The following is a 20,971-nucleotide window of genomic DNA, read 5'->3' as shown; positions in this document are numbered from 1 at the left end:
TAATGATTAAAGGAAAAAATTAAAAATTTGAAATTGAAAATGTTTATATTTGATTGATATTTGAGAAAGCAATTATGAGAAAATTTGTGATAAGATTAAATGATATCATCTCACTGATTCCCAAACAAGCCATAAATTGATTTTTGTTGAAAAAAATTACATTGAAAGACTGTTATTATACAAAGCTTAGGTACATGACGGGTTTATTAATCTTCACGCAAGTAATGATATACATACAAAATTTTTATAATTATTTTTTAAATGAAAGGCCGACGGTCATATAATTTTCAAGATTTAAAGAAAAATACTAATTTAGTAGTAATTTGTATGAAATGACATTGTCAATTTATCACATCACTTCGTCAGAAAAATTATTTAAAATATCATTATTCTCTTATAAGGATGATTACATCCCTCTACCAAACTGGTCGACCCAAGAAAACAAAAAATAAATATGAATCATGCAAGCATATGTCACATACCACACAAGTAATTTATCTTATGATATACACACATGACCATCTTTACATGAAGTCAACATTCATATCATGAATAAAAAATATTTATAAGAACTACTTGAAATGAACAGTAGTACAATTTTTCTTTGTGGAGTACCACTAGTATTGTAATTTATTTCATTTTTTTCTCTGTGACATGATAAGAAATATCAATGTCATGATACTTGTAGTTCTACAGAGGAAAAACATCATTTTCTGTAGCTAGAGATTCTAAAATACATCACCGCCATGATATATTTACAATTAATAGCATGGACATCCTCTCTTTTATCTTCAGAGTTGAGAACTTGAGACCCACCATGAACCTATGGCCGTGATGTGCAGTGATCCTACTGTTTCAAGCAACTAAGGCCAAGACGAAAAATATTATACACCAGCTATTATTAATCTTTACGTTCTATATTTGATAATTTTTTTTTATAAAATATGGAATTTGAGATCATAATGAATAATAACTGATGAGAAGAATTTTTCTGACTCACCCCTATCTTCCTTCAGGATGAAAAGAGAAACAATTTATATAGTTTTGAAACGCCAAAGTTTCACATACTTTTATAAAATAAAGGTTAAGAAATTTTATATTTATAGAATAATTTTTATATTTTTACTGTAAATCTCACTTTTTTTAAGAATATTTCCGTGTGAAATATCATAGGCAAGTTAGTCCCGAGATGAAGGCTAGATTGGTCATTGGCAAAAGGTGTTGTCAATCAACGCAAAAAGAGTGAAGAAACAAAATCATGTTATTCCCTCATTTTTAAAACAATAACTTTGTCTTGTCCCCATCCATCAACTCTCTCTCTCTCTCTCTCTCTCTCTATCAAACTCTTTCAAATTCCACAAATGGTTTAAAGAGCTTCCTTCCACTTCCTAATTACGATTTAAGACCTAATTACCGTCTCTATCTGTCTTCCTCTTCCACTTGGTAGGCCCAGGAGAGACTCCTTTGCTTCCCTTTTTCTCGGAAAAAAAAAAAAACAAGAAAGGAAAATCGTCTGCCAGTCTCTCAAAAACATTTTTCAGATATCTGGCTGGTGTGAGATACAAGATGAGATATTAATTTTGTAAAGTAATAAGATAATTTATAAATAATAATAAATTAATATAAATTAAATATTTTTTAGGTTTGAAAAATAAGAGAAAAAAAGTTGAATAAAAAATATTATAAAATTAAAATATTATTAGAATATTATTTTTATTTAGAAGTTTAAAAAATTTGAATTGTTTTTATTTTTTATTTAAAAGTTTAGAAAAGTTATAATAATTAGTTTAAAAAAATTATAATTATTAATTTAAAAATTTTGTATTTAAATAATATTTGAAAAAGAGAACTTTAAGATTGAAATATATTTTCAAATAAGCCCTAACATCATAAGCCTTCCATAGTTTCTAGGATTGATCACAGAAAAGATTCAAAGAACCTCAAACCAAACAAAGATTAAAAAAATACCTACAATTAATGAAATTAATACATATATAAAACGTAGTGTTGCTAGCCCTACTGTTATTTTCTCCTCCCTATATATCAACCCCGTCATCATGATCTTTCTCCCCTACTCCGAGATCTTCCTTTCTCACTCCATGTATAGCTCTCTCTTATTCTGTCTGGCTGGCCTGCCCGTCTCTCTTTCTCTCGGCCATGAATGATTGATATCCAGTCCTGCTGAAAATTTACTTAGTGATCAAAGACGTTTTTTTAGATGTTCCATTTCTTCAAGAACGGTGCTGACACCCAAAACTTGTAGTAAGATAGTCTCGTTATCCCAGATCTTAGATCTTTAGCACCATAAACGCACATACATACTCTTATCAACTCCATCTTCCCGGCCTTCTGGCCTCTGCTTTATCTCACTCTTTCTATTTTAAACTTCTTTCCTAAGAACTTGTTTGACCCCAAGAAACCTACCTCTCAGAACCAAAAAGAAAAAAAAAAAAAAGGAAACCCTTGTCTACCCAAAATATTAGGAAGAGCAAAACCTAATCTCACTACCAGAACTTGAAGATCCAAGAAAACAGAAACACTTCCATATGGATTCACTTCACGAATTTGGCACCTCGAACACAGACGACGGCCCGAGCATCAACTTCAGCACCAATACCATCATCACAAACGTCCCAACTACCCCCACAAGCAACACCGTAGGATCATCCTCGTCTTCCTCGCCATCCTCAACCCTCAGCCGCTATGAGAACCAGAAGCGCCGTGACTGGAACACCTTCGGCCAGTACCTCCGGAACCATCGCCCACCGCTCTCTCTCTCCCGCTGCAGCGGGGCTCATGTGCTTGAATTCCTCAGGTACTTGGACCAGTTCGGGAAGACCAAGGTCCACACCCAGCTCTGTCCCTTCTTTGGCCACCCAAACCCACCTGCGCCTTGTCCATGCCCACTCCGCCAAGCCTGGGGGTCCCTCGACGCCCTCATCGGCCGCCTCCGGGCCGCCTTTGAAGAGCACGGTGGCAAGCCCGAGGCGAACCCTTTTGGAGCTCGAGCGGTGAGGCTCTATCTACGTGAGGTTCGTGATTCGCAGTCCAAGGCAAGGGGGATTAGCTACGAGAAGAAGAAGCGCAAGCGCCCCCCGCAGCCGCCAACTGCATTGCCACCTCCTCCGAATGCGAGCCAGTAAGATCAAACAATTCTGCATGACACCATGTTGATGGGAAATCGCATTATCTCGTAGTAGAGTTCGAGAGCCCTTACCTTTCATTAGTCTTCAATAAGTATTTCTAATCTTTTATATTACATTCCCTATGTAGTACAGTTATCTTTATGTCCTTGTTTCAGAAACTATGCTTAAATTGGTGGGTATTGAATTATTGCTACTCTTTGATTCCGTAATGCAAACAGTAATGGTAGTATTAATAGTACTAGCACTAGTAACTTCACCAAAAAGAAGAAAGAAAAAAACAAAACTGTTGCAGCAGTAGTTGTAGAAGTAAAGTATCTTACTAGTTTTAGTTTACAGTCTTAGTGATTTAACATCCAATTTGTTATAATAGATGTACTTGACAGGTTATCTATGACAAGTAATAGATTTGCAGATCATGCTGTATGTCTTTTTTTGAGTGTTTCTTCTTTCTTTCGTTTGCACTTCTAGTCTTTTAATGGGTATTGGCAAATCATCCATTCAGCTCTTGAAAAGAGTGGATATAACTTTGCAAAGATCATGTGTCAGATTTGTCCAGCACTAAATTTCCCCCTTTTATTTTTTTATCGTATCATATATGTGGGGCAGTTTGCATTTCTCCTTTTGCCTCTCCCTATAAACTAGCGCTTTTCCGATGGATATTCAGTGAAGAAATAGAACAAAGCCCTTCAGTACAGCTCAAACATACAATCGTGCAACAGGTTGTGTACTCTTAAGCTAACGAAATGAGTTTCTGAAACTAAACCATTCGACTTCTTGTAGTGTCCTCTTAAGTATATATAATGAATTTCAGAGACTAGTATTCCATGATTTGTCTGCTTCTTACTTCAAGAACAAAGAGATCGGCTAGCTGCTTATTTCAGGCAGTGTGAGCTCCTTGGTCGACTTCAGGTCTCGGTAACTCTTCAGGTCTCAGTAACTCTCAAGGACGGGTCTTTGTCATAAAATAGTCTGTGGTCTCATTTATCATGCAAGTCCATACCCATTTTCTTCGTTGTGTCATGTCAGTTTTAAATGATGGATGAGATCATTTTATATATTTTACAAGTAGATTTCTATGAATCCTACTATACAGTGATTTCAAATTGGTTCTCCATAATTAATTGGATGCATTCCACTTTGATTTAGATTAAGTCTCGCATTTCACTTTGGTTCTCCATTAAGTCTCGCAGATCTTCGCTCGGAAGGCGAACTCCAAGAAGCCAACAAGTTAATACATTCCATACCTACAAATTAAAAGCACTTCTATGTCGGATAAGGGCGTGATCATATTCATGGGGTAAGGCCGGATCAATTGGTATTTTGTGAAGTGGCCTTCCTCTTCTTCTCCTCTTCCTTATTCTTCCTCCTTTCACGGTGACTTTGGGGCACACTTTACTATAGCCGACAACAAATTGAACATGATGAACTATTCCTCCCATGGTTGGGTCTTTTTTTAGCCATGACGCTGATTTCTTCGACTTCATTCAAGCTCGATCCACTGATTTCTTCTAAATGAGTTAAACCATTGTTCCTGGTACTGATACTAATAAGTTCAGATAGATTGTATTATCCATTTAAACTCATTTGATTGGCTGGCCTTTTAATTAATTACTTTCCCATTATTCATATGTATATATATATATAGGTCTTATATCGGATTACATCAAGATGCTTTCAGGTGAATCAAGGGACCCATCAATAGGACATTAGCATATCAGAAAAAGAAAAAGAATTATCAAAGCAATAATCTTTATAATAATGCTATGATATTTTATATTAGTTTTTTTAGCAGTGGGTTTACTTTTCTTACCTATATTAATATTTTAATAATTTATCAAATTTGGTTGTTATATATTAAACGTCAAGATATCATGTACACACGGTTGTGATGGGGCCCCCCCGTTGATGATGGAGCTTCCTTTTCATGTATTATTATTCCTGTGTTGCAATATATAATTAGAATCAACACAAACATTATGAATAAAATGATTAAAAGTCTTTGATGTTAAGAAATTATAACAGTTGGCCTGGCCTGCCGGTATATATAGCTAGTGGGTTTTCATGTTATTTGAGTCTTATGCTTATCAATTAATTTGACATGATCTGATGTGGAAACACGCGTACCTTGATAATTTCTCTTGTGGTATGTATAATTAATCCATTGCGTGTACTACATGTTAGACATCTTTTCGTTATGTTAAGGAGTGATTTCCTAGGTTGGACATTTGTCTTAAGATGTTTTATTTCTCGTTTGAATTAAGCTCGAGTTTTCTTTTCTGATTTTACAACTGGTCTATTATCTTGACTATGCATTGGGTGGAATTCGAACGGTAAGGTAAGTAGCTAGGTAACTATAGGAATAATTGGAGCCAATTATACTTAACCTAGCTACACGTATTTATAATTAGATCATGCAATTAAGCTAAGCTATCATTTTTTTTTTCTTGACCTTACTATATATGAAAAACAATGCATACATCATTGTCTTCTGTTTAGAGTTCTCCTCAAATTTCTTATGGTCGAAATAATCTGATAATTTGATGATTTCTAGTAATATTGACTGCACTCTCTCATGCATTCAGCTACTCGATCCATAAAGTTCATGATCAGAGGAGCTGGCTAGTTTTGGACATGCATCAATGATCAAGGAGGATCTTTTAATTAATTTGTCCTTCTAGCCTTTGTATTGAAAATCCCCCCCTCCCCTCCCTTTTGACTGATTGTTTGTAAGCTAGCTAGCTAGGATGTTTCAGTCGATCAGCTTGAAGTTGTTCCAATATTATATCAATAATATGTCTTTGAGCCAATATATATTGAAAATCCAAAGGCTTTCTAGACTAGATTACCTGAAAGTATCGTCTAGATGTCGTTGATTATGTTCAAACATGCATATACGTACTTAAAATTAGGGAAAAGAAAAGACATCTACTCCCAAGTACTCCTTAATACTAGTAGTACTACCGCAGAAAGTGAAGTTTCCGCAAATAATTAATAATTAATATTGCTTAATGTTTTGTTATGTTTTATCAAATGTGACAATTAATAATCCTACAAGAAAGAAGTCATGAGTTTCGACGCATTATATTAATCAATATTTGTAATTAGTCATGTGTTCTTCAATATAGTATATATAAGTACGTACGTAGGTATTTAATCATATGCATGATATGGTACTGTTTATTAGAGGATCAATTATCAGAATATATTAATTGCAGTTAGCAGTAATCCATAACTATTATTAATTTACAAACTTTGGCATGCAATGTGATCGATCACCGACATGTTGTGGCTATATATACTTCTGAGGATACGGAGCTTAATCATTTTTTTAAGTCTGCTAATTTAGTACTTTAATTTTGGCCATAAATCCTGATCTGATCATTTAATTTTTTCTCTCTTTGCTTCGAATTACTTTGGCTAGCTCGTTTGTTTTCGCAGATGAGATGAGATAAATTGATATTAAAATAAAAAAGTTAAATAAATTATTATTAGAATATATTTTTTAATATTATTTTTATTTTAAAATTTTAAAAAATTGAATTGTTTATTTTATTTTATATTGAAAGTTTAAAAAGTTGTAATGATTATATGTAATGAGATGAGATGTTTTCTGAAAACAAACGAGACCTAAATGTTGACCACAAGCTAGCTAGCTAGCATCCAGTTTATTTTTTATCAATGCCTGCCTAAAGATTTATAAACATATATTATTTGTATATATGCATGTTTAAATTTTTTTTCCTTGAAGTAATCGCGACCAAACTTCCCAGAAAATTATTAGGTTTAGCTCGCCATCAACTTTCCCAGTCCCTTTCAGTGCAAGTTTGGGCAATAATATATATCAGATAGACAAAATGAGGAAAAATTGTTAGTTACTCCTGGATTTTAGATGATGTGGTATTTTAATTTCATCCTATCACAACATGTACGTTATGTAATTAATTAAACTTGTTGACGAAAGTACTAATTTTAGTATTAACATGACATCTTATGTTAAGATTAAGATGTCATGATAATTGCTCTAAATGAGACGAATTAATAGATTTATATAGCTTAAGAGGCGCCATAGCTTCTCTTTTCCTTGAGGTGAGAGCTTGCTAATTCTGCATTCAAGTGCAAAAATGTGCGATTAATTCTCAATCGTAATACATGAATATAAACTGATCAAGCTACGGTAGTGCATGCAAACACATGCAACTAGTTAGGTGATCAACTAGTTAGCTGGAAGAGTTGGTTAATATATATATAATCAGGCCAGCTGCGCGCTAGCTTTCATTAATTAATGACGTTTTTCTGGGTCATGTCCATTAATATTAGTATTAATTTGCTTCAAGTTGCAGCTACCGACATTCCCTTACAAAGTTCATGAAATTTTGGTTGGTATAAATTAATACGTCAGGCAAGTTAATTAATAATTCTTCATTTTTCCAGCCAAAAAGTAAAGCAGATCATATGGTTCCCTCTTCATTTAGTCAAGCTATTTCTAGAAGGAATGTTGGAGAAATTTCTTTACACCTTGTCCCGTTCTGAAATTGATCTGCAGCAGGCCGCTAGGTCGAGGTTGCATGCTTCTGTCTGATCGACGGCTTGCTTCTAAATAAAACGGTGGAGGAAACCTTTAAGTAGCTAGGACGTTGGATATTGTTTAGTGCCTTGTGCCTGCCTGCCATTAATTAGGTTTTCAGATTGCGTGCACATGCAGGTGAAAATTTTAAATGCTAGCTAGATATAGAAGTAGTACTACTACTCCAGGCAAATTTAATTTTAGCAGATGCTGATCACGTACCTGATTTAGATATCACATGCTACGTACGTACGTATATATATATATATATGATCTTATTCAAATGATCAGCTAGCACGCATGTGATCCATATATGCATGTAATTGATAATTAATCGGTAGCTTTGCAAAGTTGCCTGCATGCACCGTGAATTGTGGTAATTAAATTATAATCTGTGTCTGAACGCAGCCTAGCTAAGAGATCAGAATCATGCCATCACGATCTAGGCCTAGATATCCCCCTTAATTCCCATTGTAATTATATACCATAAGTTCGATGATGCATAATCATGTACATCAATGATTCTACAGACATATTTTACTCATGATCATCACCCATTTCTAAAACCTAATATTCACGCTGCTTCTTGTTCAAGTTTCTTCTTCTTGATGATATTTTTTTCCTACTTTTCAGTAGAATGATCTTAATCTTCAATCTATCGCTGTTTTTATATCATTAGGAAGTAGAGTTTGGAAATGGACGCAGACTGTTGGGAAGGAAACTACATGTACAAGACCGGAGGATTATGTACATATTTGGGCAAGTAAAATACAAAGTACAAAACCAAAAATGGTTTTGAGCAGCTTCCCGGGGGCGATCGAGGGAATCATTTTCGATGACTTTTCATGTACACGAAGAAAGAATCTTATAGAAAATATTAATATAAATAATAATAATAATAACTACGACAATAATTTCAAACAATGTAAAGAAAAATATAGGAAAAGAAAAGATAGGGGTACGAGAATTGGGCACAGCAAGCAGGGTCACTTCAGTTCATGGGTGGTGGTGGCTTTCTTTTCTTTTATTGGGGCCTACACCGCCCGTGCTGGCCCGTCATTCATGTCGGCCTGTGAGAGAGAGAGAGAGAGCAGGAGTGGGTCCAGTCAATGGAGGGATCCCAGGACGATCTGTGACCACGTGGACCCATAGTGGCCGTGAGAGTCATAGTCCTCCTGATTTGGAACATACAAAAATCACCTCTCCTGTCTTCCGTCAGTGATTTTCATTTACTTACCCTTTTTTTCTGGTAAATATTGCGAGAACCTTTTATGCTTTCCCCTTAAAGTCTTCGATGTGACAGCATCAGATGGTTTTGATTGATAATAGGTTCGTTTTTTAAAGCAAATTTTGTGTAGTAATGTCAAAGGCACGCCAAACCCACTAAGGTTTGTTTGTAACGTGAATTTAGAGAAATTAAATTGGGATAAAAATTAAAAATTAAATAAAATATTATTTTTTAATATTATTAATTTTTAAATTTTAAATAAAATAAAATTATTTATTATATTTTATTTAAAATTTTAAAAAAATTATAATGATGAAATTAAATAAAATAAGATAAAATAAACAAAAATAATATGTTTAGCTGCCCGGGATAAACGCGGCATAAGCGACTATTGATGTAAAAAAAAATCAAAACAAACCATTTCGACTCCGCGGCCTTCATTCCTCAAATTTGTTTTCCTTAGAGTATTTTTATTGTCTTGATCAAATTCATCTTCAAAATTTAGTCAATATCATCTTTTTTTACATTTATCTATTCCATTTAAATTCAACCCCCATATTAGATTATCCATTCATTCTCTATATAATAATAAAATATTATTAATTTAATAATTTTTTTATTTAATTTTTTTATCACATTTTATATCTCTACCAATTAAATGTTAATAATAATTATATTCTAATTAAATTAATATTAAAAAAATCATATTTTCAAAAGTCATTTAATGTTAATAAAAAAAATATTTGATTTAAATTCATTTAAAATTCTATCTAAATTTTTTAATTACAAACCAAATAGTATTTTTATTTGGAGTGAGAAACTAATATTTTAATATTTGTTTAGAGTGAGAAATTAGTATTTTAATATTTGGTGAATTAATAGTGGTTCTTCATATTTGGCCAATCACTGTAGCAAAAGTCTAAATTATTTTAGATTTGTCCAATTCAATGTGAGATGCTTTTGACATCAATTATGCAAATTTTAGCCAATCTCCTTATTTAGTCAAGCCAATGAGGATGCTTAGATGTGAGAAGCCTCTACATTGGACTAGCCAATGGTCCAAAGCTTAAGACTTGATGAATAGTAAATCTTAAGTCTTCTCCAAATATGACTAGCTACTATTCACAATAGAAATCAATATTTAATTATTTCATCACTTCCCTCTCTCTTTGAATTGTAAAACATGTATGGCATGCACATTATTTTTACTGATAGAGTAGACACATTATTTCTACAAAGCATGAAAATCTAAAAAATATATAAATTGTATTTGCAAAAAAAATAAAAAATAAAATATTATATTATTATTTTAACTTTATAATGGCTAGTTCAATGTGAACTCACCTAGTCAAAAATTGATATTATAATAAAAAATTAAGATTCTAACCAAATTTTAGATTTGGCAATGCTAATGCTCTTAATTCCCTCTCTCTCTCTCTCTTTTCCTTTCCTTCTGAGTTTCTCTCGTCAAGAACAAAACGCTTTCACTATAGGGTCCTAAATATCCTCATCCCATAATCTCGTTTTTTCTTTTTTTTAAAAGAAAAAACAAACTAAATTAATGGTTCGGTTTATGTCTTTTTGGTTTGTCAGGTATTGAGAAACGAGTAAGAAATTAATCAAGAGAAGATGGCTGATGAGATCATATATAGTTCATAATATCATGTGTTTTTATTTTAATTTGCATGGTGTAGTAGTGGAATTTGAACTAGATGATGGATAGTATGTCAAGTACCTCATATTGTAAGGGAAAACTATTAGCTATATATAATATTAATGCCGTGCCAATAAATTTTTAAAGATTGGGTCAAGACTATCCAATCGACCACAGTATTTTCTATATGTTTTGAGTTATAGTCCTATAACAAAATTGTTTATCTTTTTATCAATTATTTTTTTATCAAAATAAAAGTATTTTCATCGTAAATAATTCATTTTAAATATTTATTTTTCTTGTAATATTATCACAACATGATTCAATAGAACCTAATTAAATATAAAATGATGACTCTGACTATGTTTGGATGTTGAAATGATCTTAAATAATCTGTAAATAGTATTGAATAATAATAATAATAATAAAATAATGACTAATTTGTGAATAGTAATCTATTACTATATATAACATTTAGTAATAGTTTACTATTCATTATTGTTAATCTATTACAATATAAAAGTATTAATTTAACATTTATATTATTTTATATTTTAAGCGGAGTCATATGATTCCAATGTGGCATTCTATCCATAAAAATAGGCATTATACCCATTAAACTTGAAATATTATGTTTATGGAATAGTAATCTTTTTAAAAATAATATTTTATTATGAACTGTTATAATTTTTAAGTTTTATTTATTTTCTTACATATTAAGATATAAATCAATTCAAGTCTCTACTCAAAAATATTATTTTAATATTTATATTATTTTGTCAAATAAACTATCTTATAAATCGTTTTGAATTTCTCAATTATAAAATTCTATCGCTTTAAATCTCTCCCTTTCATGCATATAACATGTACAATAATCTACGGGTTGCGCCGGTTATAGGCTTGTAAATAATAAGGAGATAGTACGAAGTAATCTGCACTAACCAAATATAGTCATACTGGTCTGATTCATCTGCAAGCCACTCCTCAAGAGTTGCTCTGTCCACCCCTGGAGTGCTCGATCCTTACCTAAAGATCAGGATGGTTGCCCACCTTAAAAGAGTTGGTTGGGGGTACCAAACCTAACCTTAAAATAATCGAAAATATTAATATGTTGTTTGAGTTTTTTATTTTTATTTTAATTATTTATATATTTATATATTTTTTACTTAATAATATAAGAAAATAATTTTTAACGTATTAATATATTTTTTATTTTTTAAAAATATTTAACTATATTAAAAAATATTAAAAAAATTAAATAATTAAAAAAAAAACAACTTTACGTTAGCAGCCGGTAGGCACAACTGGCAAGCTAGCAGGACTGTAAAATAAAATGAAAAAATGTTTTGAATCTCGAATTTGTGATAAAAAAAATTTTGAATAGGATTTTTTTTTTTTACTAAATAATTAAAAAAATATTTTTTTATTGATATTATAAATTTTTTATTTTTTTAAAAAATATTTATAATAATTAAAAAATATAAAAAAATTATTGTTCGAGACATTTTTTGAAACCCAAATTTCGAATTCGTAGAGTACTCAATAAAATGACTAATGTGACTTGTCATGTCAACGGGATGATCGTGCTACAGCCCCCGCTGGGGGCTCCCGCTGGGTCTGTAGTGTATTTTTGTATGTGTTTTTTTTTTAAATTATTTTTTATATAATTTTTTTTAATATTTTTTAATATTTTTTAAAAAATAAAATAAATTTAGAACATTATTAAAACACTTTCTTAATCAAGAAGTAAAAAAAAAATTATTAAAAAATACTTCCTTAATCACGAAGTAAAATAAAAAATCATATAAAAATATTTTATATTTTACTTCGTGATTAAGCAAGTATTATTTAATAATATTATAAATTTTTTTATTTTTTAAAAATATTTAAAATCATTAAAAATATCTACATAAAAAAAATTAAAAAATACACATAAAAAAATACACTAGAGCTCCAGCGGGAGCCCCCAGCGGGAGCTCTAGCATTTTCCTATTAGTATTATTTTTACTTATAATATTCGCATCTCTATCCCAACAATATTGACTATAAAAAACAATAAAATGTATACCTACAACCACGATATTAAGATCGATTAACCTGTCAACTCATCGAAAATTCAGTTGAAATTAATTTTATTTAATCTAATTTTAAATTAAATTTAATATTTAAATATATAATTTTTAAAATATTAAATTTATCTTAACTTAAAACTTTCTTACACGTAAGATTTATAATTTTTTTAATTCAATACATTTTTATATGTGAAATGCTCAACTTTTTTTTAATTTTCTATAAATAACACTAAATTTATTTTAGATAGACTCTATATCACTCATTCTACGTACTCAATTCATTATTATTCATAAAAAAATTTAATTTAATTCAATATCTAAACACAACGTGAAGCCATTTGGCATATTATATAACTCAAGAAATATATAAACCTTGGTGAAGGCCCAAAGTTGTTATTTATATTTATTGGGGGAATGAGTAAGATATATTCGAATGTAGGAATCGGGCTGAGTTATTCTAGTAGATAAGATTTGTTGATATTGTGGCAAATATTTGGCATCATATCTAAATTGGATCGGAAAATATTTTAAAAAAATCAAAATAAAAAGAAGATAAATTCTCTTTGTTCAATAACGTAGTGTCTCTTTCAACGAAATATTTCGAATCTATCTCATACACCCATGGCTTCTACTCTTCATGCCTGTATTTTTTTTTTTTTTTCTTTTTAATGACGTTGGCCAAAAGTAATGCTGAGAATTTTTTTTTTCTTCACCAAAAAAAAAAATTCAAGTACATTGAAAGGAACTCTTTGTTTTTTTTTTATATAAAAATGAAAGAAATAATTATACAACATGTGACTTTGAGACTTGAGAGCGGGGGCTCACTTTGTTGGGTTTGGTAATAGAATAGTGGGCTGATTCGACGGCTCGCAGACGCTGTAAACTAGGCTAGGAGAATCCATGTAGAGCCCTACTGTTTTTTATAAGTTTGAGCTTGGTAAAAGCTGGGCCTCCTCTAGCATAAGATCCAAGCCCAATATTAAACATTTATCTTGACTCTCATAGATTTTCTTTCTTTCTTTTAGTTTTTAATTTTTTATTATAAATTAAAATGACTTATCATGTCAAGTCACTTCAATTTATATTTTTTTTAAAATTAAGTTTAAGATTTTTGTACACGGATATGTTGTTTGTCTATCAAAGAAAAACAAAATACATTGATACAAATGTATGAGCTTCTGCTTCAATTTTTTTTTTTTTTTTCTTTCAACTTGTTTTTATAATGGCCAGTGTAAAATTAAGTAGAATGACATGTGCAATCAGAGCCTCAGAGAGGGAGGGAGGGCCCAAACAAACATCCCTCAGTAAATGTTTCAGTACGTGAAGTACTAAAGTAGAAAAACAAATGGGAAATGAAATCTAGCGAATCCAGTCTCATATTTTTGGACTTTTCGAAAAGAAAAGATCTCTTCAAGTTTTCATTGTTGGACGAGGATTTTAAATTTGTACCTTGAAATGAGTTGATTTGACATTATTTGTGAATAATACTATTTTTTAGATTTTATTGAGATGAGTTTAAATTTTTAGATTGAGATGAATTTAACTTTTTAAATTAAGACGTATGAAGTAGGTTGAAATAAATTTAACTTTTTTATGAAAAGTTAAAAAAGTAATGAATCTCTTCGATAATTGATTTGAGATGAGTTAAATTTGATTTAATAACCAAACAAAATCTAAAATTACCCATCTCGAGGCAGTCTATGGGAATCTTTCCTCTCCCATCCATAAATATGAGAGTTTGCTATTGAAAAAATAACATCATAAGCGAGTGAGATTGGAGCTCTAGAGTCGAGCACAAGTTGCCCACCGCGCTGAATGTTGAAAGTTGCAGCATGTGGTGGCCACAGTGGAGGGGAGTTGTGGATTGAGGGTTGCAACATGAGTTGTAGGGTGTATGCTCGATGGTTTTGGATAAAAGTCAGTTGACCGATTCATACCCATTCCCCTTTGCTCCCTTTCCCTTTATACAGAATTAACAAATAAAATTAACAAACTACTTTAATTGACTCCAACATGTTCTAACAGTGCAACACTACTAGGTGCGTGGACAAAAGGCTACTCCTGATTCTTGCATACTACACTATCCCAAACGCAACGTTTCAGTTGTTAGTAAACTGTACCGTATGAGACCGGCCTTGAACGACGCCGTATGAGGCTTGATGACTCAACTTTGTTTTCAAGTTTTATTCGTCATCACTATTCTGACTTAAGTAGATAACAACTCCTCCCTTCTTAAAGAACATTTCCCACAAGGTGTGGGTAAACCTCAAGCTTTCCAGAAATTTTCCAACTGTTGTTGTCCGATGATGCTCTAGACCACTTCACCAACACCTCGATCATTGCTCTATTTCCTTAGCGTTTGAAACGCCAATCAATCACCACCTCCGATTATGGTTGAAATGCGCCATTTTTATCCACTGGTGGCAGCATCGGCAGAGGTCGAATCGAATAACTCAACTTTTTCTTAAGGCACGAGACATGAAACACCGGATGGGTCTTGGACAAGGGAGGTAAGCTCAAGCGATATGCAACGGTCCCAATCTTCTGAAGTATCTAAAATGGCCCATGGAACCTAGGAGACAACTTCATATTAAGACACATCGCCATTGATTTCTGATGGTAGGGTTGTAAATGTAGGTACACCGAGTCTCCGATTTCAAATTTTCTCTATGTCATCTTACGATTCACATAAAACTTTATGCGATTCTGGGTCCATACCAGATTTTCCTTTAATAACTTCCTAGTTTGTTCTCTTGATCTCAACAGACAATCTAACTTTCGTAGATGAGGTTCCTGGTACATAGTTTAGCAGCCTAGGTGGCATATAGTCATAGAGGGCTTCAAAAAGTGATAGCTTTGTTGAGGTATGATACGAATTGTCATAGCTCCATTCTGCCATGCTCAACCACTTGTTCCACTCCTTTTGTTTTGGCCCCTACATAGCAACGTAAGTAACCCTCCAAACACTTATTAAGGGCCTCCTAGATTTGCCCATCCGATTGGGGGTGATAGGCTGAATTGAAATTGAGTGTCGAGTCCTGTAATGTAAACAAATGTCTCCAAAACGAGCTAAAAAATATGGGGTCTCGATCTGAAACAATGAATTTAGAGAGTCCATGTAGTTTGAACACCCCATCCATGAATGTTTGAGCCACACATTGGGTTGTATAGGGATGTTCTAATGCCATAAAATGGACATACTTGGTGTAGCGATCGACTACTACCAATATGGCACTAAACCCTTGGGAAATGAGTAGTCCCTCTATAAAGTCCACAAAGACATCTGCCCACGCTTGATTGGGGACGGAGAAGGGTTGCAATAGTCTAGGGGGTGCACTATCTCACCCTTGTTAATTTCGCAAATATCGCACTCTCTAATTGTCTTGCATGTGGGTTAACATGTGTGTATTCCAGAACCTTGTTCTTAAGGGCATAATTCAACATTACCACAATCCTCCATTTCTTCAAAATTAATCCCTACTAGAGTGAATAGCCTTTTGGAACCTCTATATTATTCTGTGGCTTGTGGAGTAGCTCTTCCATCTTGATAGAAGTAAAGTAATTAAGTTTAAGTTCTTCAATCCAATCGGGGATAGGAAATGTCACCACAACCAAGTATCATTCTTCTAATCTTCATTTTCAAACTTTCTAGAAAGTACATCAACCAGCTTATTTTTCCTTCCTTTCTTGTACTCAATTGAGAAGTCATAGCCCGTAAGTTTTATAATGCATTTTTGTTGAGCTACCATGCCCACCTTTTGTTCTAGCAAGAATTCTAAAACTTGTTGGTCAGTCTTAATAATGAACGACTGCCCTAACAAGCAAGGCCAAGAGTTTTTTTCACAGGTAGACATCATCAATGCCTTCCCTTTTCCTCGTTTGCATTCAAAATCCACCTCAACTCAATTCATCTCAACTCATCTCATCTCATCTTATCTCATCATTACACTTTTTCAAATTCCCACACAAAGTATAATAAACAATTCAACTTTTTCAAATCCCAAAACAATTTTTTCAAATTTCCACACAAAATATAATAAATAATTCAACTTTTACTCTACTATTCACAAACCATTTCAACACATCTTAACTTATCTCTTAATCCAAACCACTCCTTATGACCTGCTCATAAAAGAAATTGGTTGCCCATCTTGCATCAACATTGCCTCTATCCCAATACCACTTGTATTGCATTGAATGGTGAAAAATCTAGAAAAAATCGACAGCCTTAATACTGAGGGCTGAGAAACTGCTTCTTTTAGGTTTTGAAAGGCTTAAGTGGCAGCTTCATTCCAGCTGAAAGCATTTTTCTTCAAAAGAGTTGTAAGAGGGGCTGCAATTACCTCATAGTTCTTGATAAATTTCCAATAATAACCTGTCAAACTAAGGAAGCCCCTCAATGATTTTGGGTCAACAAGTAATGGTCATTCCATCATGGACTTTACTTTGGAATAATCAATCTTAACCCTTTTGGTTGAGATAATATACCCTAAGTAATTCACCAATTTCACTCCAAAACTGCATTTTGAGATCTTAGCATAGAGCTAGTTGTCTCTCAGCACCTCTTATACTTGTTCCAAATGATCTGCCCAACATTTTCTATAAATTAGGATATCATAAAAAAATACTAACATAAATCTCCTCAAGAAGAGCTTGAACACCTTGTTCAATAGCCCTTGAAATGTAGCTGGCGCATTAGTGAGTCCGAAGGGCATTACTAGGAATTCCTAATATCCTTAGTGTGTACGAAATGAAATATTTGTTGTATCCTCTGGTACCACTCTAATATGGTTATACCTAGATCTTAAATCCAATTTAGAGAACACCTTATCCCTATATAACTGGTCCAACAGTTCATCGATTACGGGTATAGGAAATTTATCTTTAATTATTTCTTGATTCAGGGCTCTATAGTCCACGCAAAGCCGTTAACTACCATCAACCTTGAGGACCAATAACACAGGTGAGGAAAAGGGATTGGTGCTTGGTCTAATCAAACCAGATTGTAGTAGGTATCTCACTATTTTTTCAATCTCTTACTTTTGGTAGCGAAGATATCTATAGGGTCTTGTGGAGACTAGAAGTGCACCTTCTTTGAGTACAATTATGTGATCCTTAGTTCTTAGGGGTGGAAACCCCTTGAGTTCCTCAAACACTACTGTAAACCTTCCCAATACTTTAGAGATTTTCTCACCCTGGTTTCCCTGCTAACACTCTCCTTGTAGGAGTGAAAGACTTTTGACCCTTTAGCATGTCTCCATATTGTACTAGAGAATTGGGGGATTCTCAAGTTGAATTAAGTGTTGTCTCACCTACTTTTTTCCATGACTTCCGAGTACTTAGTAAGTATTCTTCCTTTATTTTTGCCAATCCAAAAGTTGCATTCAAGTTGACAGGATTGAGCATTCGAATGGAGAGTCGAATCTCATCCTTCAACCCACTCAAAAAGTAACTCAGCTCGTGGTATTTGAAAGGTCACTGTTGGATAACGGCTTGAGCTAAGGCTCATAGGTGGCCACTATTGGTGTTTGCTTCAAACAAGTTAGTACCTCTATTAGATCGTCATATGCTAGGATCCAAATATGATTTGTAGGGCTCGTGTAAATGCTTCCCAATTGTTGAAAAATGTACTCTCTAACAGATCCTAGTACCATACCAATGCCTCTTCATTCATATGGTATGAAACCATAAAAAAACGTTGGCAGGTGGGCTTTGATAATAATTGAAGTATTGATTTACTTTGAAAACCCATCCCGCAGAGTTGTCTCCTTCAAACTGGGGAAACTCCAGCCTTACTTCCCTGTGTAGACCTTTCCTGGCATCATGGACCTATAGCTTTGGGTCATTGTGGTGCTCTCTATTAGCCATGGTAGTTTGATTGCCTACAAGAGTTCGCATCATATATGCCAATTGATCAAGACGTCCCCTGATTTCTTGGATATTTTCTTCATGAGATTCACCTGTCGTTGATGAACTTCCTATTGTTGCTTGAATCTCGTACCGTCAACCATGAGGATCATTGGGCTCTGGTACCAACTTGTTATGGATCTCGAAAAATATAGTGTCTGTAACAAGCAAATTATGGAATGGAATGGAATTGAAATTATCTAAGGGAAAGTTTCGTTCATAGATTCATTCACTCTAGGAATTGATTAGAGGCAATTCTGAACCTCCCAATGGAATACTCCATATACAAGGCAATTCGTACCCATTCCCCTATGCTCCCTCTACCTTTATACAGAATTAACAAGTCAAAATAACAAACTGCCCTAATGGACAAAAGGCTACTCCTGTTTTTCGCATACTACACTATTCCAGATGCAGTTGTTGGTAAACGGTACCATATGAGACCGGCCTTGAAGGACATGACCGTAGGAGGCTCGATGACTCAACTTTGTCTTCAAGTTTTATTCGTAACCACTGTTCTGACTTAAGCACATAATAAGTTTTCTTTATTCCGGCGACCACTGTGTAAGATTTTCTTAAGGGATGAGGCTAGGGAGTAGGGCGTTTGAGTCAGAAAATTCCAAGGCTGACTTGCGTCAAAAATTGGTATTGTTTGGACCAGTAATGGGAAGAAAATGACTATATACAATCTTTATCGATCTCCTTTTTTAAATTAATTTGATACAGTAATGTGCAACTGCCTAATGCAATAATAATGCACTCACACTTTTGTTTGAAAAATCCTCAAGATAAAATTTGAAATAGGATATTAGGAAATAATGTTATTTATCATCTTTTTTTCATCATATTCTCATGATCTCATAATATGATATTAGATGATTAATTTATTAAATTTTATTTATGAATTTATCATTTAATATCATATCATGAGATAATAAAAATATGATAAAAAAAGAAATGATGAATAGATTTTTTCTTTCGGTTATATAACAAACGTATAAATTATCCATATTAAAAAGAAAGTTATTTTTTAAAGAATAGGATTCCTTAATTTTATTATTATTATTTTAAAAAGGACACAAAAAGAACGGTAGAAATTAAGCTCCAACAAAATGTCTCGTTCAGTATGCATGTAGGATCAATCTTTGCCGACCAACTTGTGAGTGATTTGCAGCTTGCCGTTAAAGTTTAAAACTCATTCAATCAATTGCAATTTTTAATATATTACTCATTTTAATATTTTCAGATATTAACAGATATCTTTAAATTATTTTTGTTTTCTAATTTTATTTTATTTTTATCACCTTTTTGTGGAGAGGGAGATTATAATTAATTCCTTTTTTATATTGTTTGAGGGCTGATCCTAAAGGCTGAGGGTTTGGATACATAAACCTCCTTATCTCATCTTATCATTATAATTTTTTTAAATTTTTATATAAAAATATAATAAAAAATTTAAAATTTTCAAATCTCAAGTCATCTCAGCTCATCTCAACTCATCTCACTACTATTCATTACTATTAAGTAACTTTAACTCACAAATCTCACTACTATTCACAACTCATCTCATTACTATTCACAATCCATCTCAACTCATCTCAGCTCATCTCAAGTCATCTCAAGTCATCTTCGAATCCAAACATCTCCTAAAAAATTATATCTAACAATATTTTATTTAACTACTATTCAAAACATTTCATCTCATCTCATCTGAACTATCTATCTGAACCCAACCACAAGTTTTGAAGTGACTGTAAATTAATTAGGTGATATATTGAGATGTGTTTGGTGTTTTTTTTCCCCAAAAAATAGAAAACACAATGGAAATCCAGGTGGGTTTGAATTAAAATTGGGATCACCAAAGTTAACTATTTAATAGTTGTTTACTTTGTAGTTAGCTTTAATGTCATAATATCATATTTCTCAATTACTAAAGCACTTTATATCTTATATTAAATACATATACATATATATAATTAAAATGGAGATTTCACACTTAAAAAACCAAAAACAAGAAATATAGTATAAGAAGTTTATGGTTGATACACCTACAGATTTTCTACAATTATTTTATAACTCATTTTAAATTAATCAATATAATTGTAACACTTCATTAAAATTAAAACTTAAAATTAAAATATAGTTTCAATTTTACGTAGTTACCTTTAATTTTAAATAGAGTGATAAGATAGTTGTAAATTAATTGTAGATTTATCATTTTTTATATTTAGTACTTATTTCAAACTTAAAGATGGAAATTCTCTTTTTGTTGTTTAAAATATACTCGAATTGAATGTAAAAATTATTTATTTTTAAAATCTCAACATTGAATAAAGCAAATAAATATTATAGTTTTATAAATAATTTTCACGAAATTTACCTGAAACCATCTGGCTTAGT

General features: G+C 32.4%; 1 protein-coding gene across 1 annotated transcript; it reads left to right on the top strand.

Moving 5' to 3' along the window:
* Window positions 1-2,018: 2,018 nt before the first annotated feature.
* LOC108981454 (protein LIGHT-DEPENDENT SHORT HYPOCOTYLS 4-like) lies at window positions 2,019-3,384 on the top strand. The gene has a single exon (XM_018952636.2). The coding sequence runs from the start codon at window positions 2,547-2,549 to the stop codon at window positions 3,141-3,143; it is 597 nt and encodes a 198-aa protein (XP_018808181.1). The 5' UTR covers window positions 2,019-2,546; the 3' UTR covers window positions 3,144-3,384.
* The last annotated feature ends 17,587 nt before the right edge of the window (window positions 3,385-20,971 follow it).

Source organism: Juglans regia, chromosome 12 (assembly GCF_001411555.2).
Source record: "Juglans regia cultivar Chandler chromosome 12, Walnut 2.0, whole genome shotgun sequence".
Classification (NCBI taxonomy): Eukaryota; Viridiplantae; Streptophyta; class Magnoliopsida; order Fagales; family Juglandaceae; genus Juglans; species Juglans regia.
This window is presented reverse-complemented; position numbering and strand designations above follow the sequence as displayed.

Coding starts and splice junctions, on each gene's coding strand:
- LOC108981454 (XM_018952636.2), top strand. CDS start 2,547: ATGGATTCACTTCACGAATTTGGCACCTCGAACACAGACGACGGCCCG.